Source organism: Malaclemys terrapin, chromosome 7 (genome assembly GCF_027887155.1).
Source record: "Malaclemys terrapin pileata isolate rMalTer1 chromosome 7, rMalTer1.hap1, whole genome shotgun sequence".
NCBI classification, from domain to species: Eukaryota; Metazoa; Chordata; order Testudines; family Emydidae; genus Malaclemys; species Malaclemys terrapin.
This window is the reverse complement of record NC_071511.1, coordinates 112325284-112332882: the sequence shown is the minus strand read 5'-3', so window position 1 is coordinate 112332882 and position 7599 is coordinate 112325284. Positions and strand designations below refer to the sequence as shown.

General features: G+C 47.4%; 1 protein-coding gene across 1 annotated transcript; it reads right to left on the bottom strand.

Annotated features, from left to right (window-relative positions):
* Positions 1 to 308: 308 nt before the first annotated feature.
* LOC128841314 (prolactin-releasing peptide receptor-like) lies at positions 309 to 1346 on the bottom strand. The gene has a single exon (XM_054036262.1). The coding sequence runs from the start codon at positions 1341 to 1343 to the stop codon at positions 309 to 311; it is 1035 nt and encodes a 344-aa protein (XP_053892237.1). The 5' UTR covers positions 1344 to 1346.
* Between the last annotated feature and the right edge of the window lie 6253 nt (positions 1347 to 7599).

Sequence of the window (7599 nt, the reverse complement as noted above, 5' to 3'; positions counted from 1 at the left end):
ACCCCCATGAGCAACACAAGTTACGCCGGCGTCAGTGGTAGTGTGCACAGTGCTATGTCAGTGGTAGAGCTTCTCCTGCTGACATAGCTACTACTTCTCATTGGGGAGTGGATTAATTATGTCAACAGGAGAGCTCTCTCCCATCTGCATAGAGCGGCTACATGAGAGATCTTACAGCCGTGCAGCTGCATTGGTACAGCTGTGCTGCTGTAAGTTCTCTAGTGTAGACATAGCTTTACACTCATCACTGGAAAGGAAATGCATTGTAACTGAATCTCACACACACACACACACACACACACACAGACTTATAGCATCACACTGGCCATAATGCAGTTAGTGGCAGGTCCAATCTTCTTCTTCCTCCAGGCAAACATCTTCTTCAATTCCCCTCTGAAGCTGTCATGTAGCCAGGCATAAAGGAGGGCATTGGTGCAGGCAGACATCATAGCAAACCAGTGGCACAGCAGCTGGATGAGGTTGAAATACTGTTTATCTATTAGGTTAATATCCATGTCTTTTATCACATTAAAGATGTGCAGAGGGAGCCAGCAGACTCCAAAGGCAGCCACCACCAGAACGAGCAAGCGAAAGGTTTTCCTCCTCCTAGCCCTGTCCCACTCAGCTTGGCCCTGGGTGATGTTTCCCGGAACCACTCGATTTTTCAGTTTGACAGAGATCCGCAGATAGGACAAGGAGATGACTATTAAAGGCAGTACGTATGTGATGATGAGAGTGCTGTAGGCATACGTTAAGTGATCCCTCTTCATATGGAACCAAAACTCTTCACAGATGGAGAAGTCCAGTTCTGGGAACTCAGCATGATAGGTGTGGACCAAGGCTGGGGCAGCCAAGATGCAACTCAGCAGCCAAATCGCAGCCAGAATATAAGCACAGATTGATATAGTGAGTCTCCTCCGGAGAGGATACACCATGGCATAGTATCTGTCCACAGCTATGACAGTCAAGGTGAAGACAGACACAAACACAGTGACCGGTTGCATTAAGAACACAAAATAACACATGAAGCGTCCATAAACCCATCCCCGGGGCTCAAAGGCATAAGCCAGAGTCAGGGGCACGCAGGTTGCACACATAAGCATGTCTGAGAAAGCCAGGTTGCCGACCAGGAAGTTGGTGACATTGTGCATTTTTTTCGTCTTGCAGATGACATAAATGAGGAGATAATTCCCAATGATGCCAACAAAAACCACCAGGGAGTAGCATGGGATGATGAGTGGCTTGAAAGACTGAACAAACTGGAGCCCTGAGAATAAATTGCTAGCGTTGCTATGAATTGCTGAGAGGAAGCTTAGGGAGGTTAAATTATCCGGATTCATCATTTTCCTTCTTTGTAGTTTGCTGTCAGCAGGGTTAAGGAGTCATTGCTGCACACACGTTTACTCTGTCAGCCTTGATAATGAATGGATTACTCACTGTCCAGAGATTGCCACCACATGTATAATAAACAGTCATCTGGAAAGGCAAAGGTGAAATTACAAATCTCAAGAGGCTGCGTTCCGTTAAATGGTTCTTAAGAGAGATCAGCTGCAACCAATATCCATTAAAGTTCTCTCTTTTATTTGCTATTAAATCCATACAGTTTAATAAACATCTAATACAGTGAATACTTACTGTTGTGGGTTTTTCATGCCATTTGATTTTCCTGTGGATGCCAGCTTGGTTTTGGTGCCTTAGATTCCTGTCTTCCAAATATCCATGAGAGAGAGAGAGAGAGTGAGAGCGATGTGTATTTACAAGATAAGCAGAGATCAATGCACTTAACATACTTCGCTCCTTGCTCACAATACATTTTTTTATAAGCCTATATCCCTATTGGCTACCCTGGGCATTACGTTACTCCTGACACTGTGTCTCTTATTTAAAGCAATTAGAGTCCTAGAATATCAATATCACTCATTCTCTGAATTTCTTGTCTCTTCCAGTGCACCTATACTTGCTGCCACATGGCTATAAATCAATTTATACTTATTAATATGGATGTGCACAGTGTCTGTCCCAAGATCAGGTCACAGTAGTCCTTTAGAGAGCCTCAAAAAGTGCTAGCATTGAATCTACTGATATAATTGGATATTTTAAATGGAATGTTGCTAAAATGCTGAATTTATGCCACTAGAGGGACTCAGCTACTTGGATGGTGAATAAAAGTTATGACTATTGATGCATATTATAATAGCAATAAAGTGCACATTTTTTAAAATTATTATACTGTCCTTTAGAAATAAAATTATCTATCACACCCCAGTGATATTTACATATTTTAGACATAGAATAAAGAGTTGTGACAACGTTACACATATTATGTATTTAAAATGGTTTGAAAAGAGCTAATAATCACAAGTAGCTCTTATATAGTGTTTTTTCAGCAGTAGATCTCAAAGTACTTCACAATCTTATCCTCATAATGCCCCTGTGATGCGAGGTGAAAGGTCCATCATCCCCATTTCTACAGCTGGGCAACTAAACTACAGAGAGGCTAAGTGACTTGCCCAAGTGACTTGCAAGAAGTTTGTAGTGAAGCAGGGAACTGAATCCCGGTCTTGCCCAAGTGAATTGCAAGACGTTTGTAGTGAAGCGGGGAACCGAATCCCAGTCTCCAAGTCCTAGATTAGTACCCTAACCAGTGGACCATCCTTCCTAATCACCGTGTGGATTCATCTGATGAGGAACAATGAAAGCTATTGATCATTGTCCCTAACTCCTATCAATGCCATCATAGTTGCCCAGCTATAGAGGAATTTCTTCTTTTCTACAATGGGGTTTGAGCCACTAATTATTTCTGCATCAAAGAATTTATATTCTAAAACGTCAGCACTGAAAGGGATTTATTTTGTATGGTTTTGGTATTCAGAAGCCTTATTGAAATGAATCAGCCCTTTGGGACTGTGTACTTTTAAGTAAATATGACCTGCCTGGTCTTCATCATAACCCTTGTTATACTTTCAGTCTTCTTTCCTTTTGTTTGGTGTTAACACATAGGATTAACACAGCTGGTGTTAATCAATGTAGTTCCATAGAAGTCCAATCTCCACCAGCTGAGGTGCTGGTTCATAAGTGTTTTTTTATTAACGTATAAGCTCCTCAGGGCAGAGATCATAGTTAAATTTTTCAAAGCACTCTAGGTGATGTAGACACATTAATTTTAGTGGCAGACACATGTCTAAATCCCTTAGGCTATTTTGAAAATATCAACCTTTATCTTTCTTTTATTGTATATTTGTGTGTAAGCTCCTTAAGACAGGGACCTTGCCAGCCCTCCAGTTTCCAGTTCTACTAGTCTGGCAGAAAATGGTTCAGGTGAATAAATGTAGGTTTGATTTAGGCATCTGGCTTTACATACCCAAGTTTGAAATTGGTGCCATTAACTTTTCTCTTCCTCAGTATTCCCATCTGTAAAATGAGAATATTAAATACAGTACCCACCTTATAGGGTTGTGTTCCTGCAAGGGAGTGGAGGGAGAGCTGTGAGACACAATCAGCTAATTCATACCATGTTTTGGAATCATTTGATGGAAGGTATATATAGGGGTAAAGTTTTATCAGTCATGATTTAAACATCTAAATAATCAATTTTAGTTTCATTTTGCATTTGTATTTTTTAGTTACTTTTTTCAAGCTGATTTGCAGTGACTCAAGAGCGTGAGTACCAGCCTCAGGGCAGACTCAAAGCACAAGCCCCAAATTGGCTGTGAATTCTATACTTAGATTTTAGCAATTAATTATCAAGTGTAAATGTCTCAGGCACTATAACAGCCTTACAATGGAGTCAGGCAGTCCCCTGCATCCGAAGAAGTGGGCTGTAGTCCACGAAAGCTTATGCTCTAATAAATTTGTTAGTCTCTAAGGTGCCACAAGTACTCCTGTTCTTCTTTTTGCAGTTCCCTTGGGTACTCTGACCTATCTTGTCACCTAGGCCAACCTACCTTTGTGGTAGATGATTCCTTACACCAAGGATCACAGCAATATTTAGATTAATCCCAGTCTCAAAGGATCAGTCACTTTCTCCAGGTCTCTTTAGATCTCTTTAGATCTCACACCAAAGACACTGCTTGCAGATAATCCTATAATAAACTATTTAAAGGGTAGTGGTGTACAAATTTGGGGTGCACCCCCAACCCAGCCGGACCAAAAGGTTTTCTGGTGGGGGAGCGAAGAAACTTTGTTAATATCACTTTTCACAGCAGACTTACTAGCATCCCATGGCCATCCTTACTAATGCTGCTGCTGGCAATGGGGCGCTAAATCTGCTGTGGAAAGTGATATTGACAAATATCCCTTTTCACATTGCCACGCTTACCTCTGCGCTGCTTGTGGTGGCCCTGCCTTCAGATCTGGGTGGCTGGAGAGCGTGGCTGCTGGCAGGGGCAATGTTGTTTACGGAGCAGGATTTAAACAATAGTCCTGCACAAGGCTCTACAGTAATGCACGGCTTTTGGCACCATAAAAAGCACCAAGCAAAGACTCTAGGGATAGTCAGTATCCAGTGCATGGTATATGTGTGTATTCCCTTCTAAAGGTTAGTTCGATCTTTTTCAAACAACATGGATAAGTGGGTTGTGGGTGGTAGTAGTAAATGTTGCATGTTTCTGATTCCTCATCAGATGCTAACATTACTCCAATAAAAATATAAAAAACCACTGATGCCGACAGTAATCCAGCTGAATTTGTACATGAACCTTCAACAAGTGTTGGCACTAGTAAGTCTGCTGTGAACAGTCATATCAAAGAGCCTTTCCATTTTAAATTAAGCAAATATCAAGATGAATATGTAAAACTGGAATTCTCATGGACTCTTGTCAATCACGAGCAAAGACTGCTACGGATTCTGTATTCTGAGATCTGAGCAAATGACATCATGAAACTGCTGAAGCACAGACAGCACTTGATTCGTAACATTCTGAACATGCAAATAAAGATGTAAATTTTTTCCAATGCTGTGCTAAGTCATTGGGTGGTCAAAGAGACATGATGGAAAAAAAACAAGTGACTATGGCATCAAAAGCTCTGAAAGCATCCCTTGAGTATTACCAGCTGTGGTAATGATGTGTCAGATTATGCATGGAGATCAATATGGTGAAACTTGACTGGGTTAGAAACCCTTTATGTGCGGATTTGGCAGCTACACATCTCCCTCTTGCTGACGAAGAAATAGAGTCAGAGCTGTCAAGTATCGTACCCAGCTGATGGAATCCAAAAGAAAAGCACTGGAGAACTTTTGGCTCTCTATGAAAAAGGAGAATCCCAGACTCTCAGCAACTGAGAGTGGAAATGCTCTTGCCATTCGCAAACACATACCTATGCACATACCGTGCAAGGATATTTTGCGCCCTAGGCGAAACTTCTACCTTGCGCCCCTCCCCCCCTCCCCCCCGCACATCGGTTCATTGAGGGGCAAATCCCAATGAGCCTTTATAGACCCCAGGGGCCAGCCGTGCCCAGGGGCTGCTCCCCAGACCAGGTTTGCCCCTCTCTGCCACCTGAACTCCCCTGGAAGGTGCACAGCCCCCCTCCGAGCCCACCGCACCACATCCCACCCCGGCAGCCCCCGCCCTGAGTCCACTCACTGGCTTTGCCGGGGTTGGGCCACTGCAGCAGCTCAGCAGGGAGGAGCTCCTTCCGGAGGCATCGGCTTGCGGGGGCAGCGAGCCCCAGCCATGGAGGAGCCGGCACGGCACAGGGGGACTGCAGCCCTACAAAGGCAGCGGCACGGCTAGCGGGGAGCAGCCACACCCCCACCCCTCCTGCCCAGGCAGCAGCCCGCCACCCCCCCCCCAGGGGCTCCTACAGGCTGCAGCAGATGCATGTGGGTGCTGGCCCCCTATGCACCCCCCGGCTGCCCCCTCACCATGCTCGGGCTCTGTGGCTCCTGGGCATGTGAGCCACCACCAGGGCACAGGGCCCTGACCCTGCCCCAGGAGGGGCAACGGCGGCGCACACGCCTGGGAGCTGCAGAACCCTACCGCGGTGAGGGGAAAGACAGGGGGTGCACCTGCCCAGGCTGCAACCCACCCTATGCCCCCCCCCGGGGCTCCTGCAGTGGATGCATGCGGGCGGTGGCCCCCGTGCACCCCCCCGGCTCCATCCTGCCACGCTCCGGCTCTGCGGCTCCCGGCTGTGTGAGCTGCCGCTGCCACTCCTGGAGCAGGCTCACGGCCCTGCTCTCCAGTGGCTCACATGCCCGGGAATCGCAGAGCCCAAGCGTGGTGAGGGGGGAGCCAGGGGGCGCATGGGAGCTGCCGACTGCATGCATCTGCTGCAGCCTGCAGGAGCCCCCGGGTGGGGGACGCACCGGGCTGCAGCCTGGGCAGGAGGGGCAGGGGGGGTGGCTGCTCCCTGCTAGCGGTGCCGCTGCTTTTGCAGGGCTGCTGCCCCCACAAGCTGATGCTCTGGCTCTCCGGTGCCTCCGGAAGGCAGCTCCTCCCTGCCGAGCCAAGGCACTGCTTTTTTAGGGTTACCATATTTCAACAATCAAAAAAGAGGATGGGGGGAGAGTCCCACCCGAGTCCTACCCCCATCCACTCCCTCCCACTTCCCGCCCCCCTCAGAACTCCAACACCCCCTGTTCCTTGTCCCCTGACTGCCCCCTTCTGAGACCCCCCCACCCTATCTGCCCCCTAGCACCCTACCCCCTACCTGTCCCCTGGCTGCCCCAACCCTTATCAAGACCCGCCCCCAGAACACCTGACCCATCCAACCCTCCCCCTGCTCCCTGTCCCCTGCTTGCTCCGATCCCTCTCCACACCCCCGCCCCTTGACAGCCCCCCCAGAACTCCCGACCCATCCAACCCCCCCTTGCTCCCTGACTGCCCCCCCGGGACTCCCCTTACCACCATGCCGCTCGAGCTGCTGGCTCCAGGTGGAGCCAAACCAAACAGGCTGCGGAGCACACAGCCCCTCCCCCGCAGAGTGCTGGCAATGCAACACTGAGGCAAGAGGAAGGGGGAGCGGGGGAGGGACTCTGCCTGCTGGAGGCCAATGGGAGTGGCTAAATCAGGCCCAGGTGCCCAATCAGCCACGCCACACTCTGTGTGAGGGGAAGGGAGGGGAGGGAGGAAAAATCCCGGACGCCCCCAACCACTTGCTGCCCTAGTTTGTTTATGAGAAAGTCATGCAAGACAGTATCAAAAGCCTTACTAAAGTCAAGATATACCACATCTACTGCTTCCCCCCTATCCACTAGGCTTGTTACCCTGTCAAAGAAAGCTATCAGGTTGGTTTGACATGATTTGTTCTTTACAAATCCATGCTGATTGTTACTTATCACCTTATTATCTTCTAGATATTTGCAAATTGATTGCTTAATTGTTTGCTCCATTATCTTTCCAGATACTGAAGTTAAGCTGACTGGTCTAAACAGTATAAAGTCACCAGGACTAGATGGTATTCACCCAAGAGTTCTGAAGAAACTCAAATGTGAAATTGCAGAACTACTCACTGTAGTTTGTAACCTATAATTTAAATCAGCTTCTGTACCAAATGACTGGAGGACAGCTAATGTGATGCCAATTTTTAAAAGGGCTCCAGAGGTGATCCCAGCAATTACATGCCAGTAAGTCTGACTTCAGTACCCAGCAAACT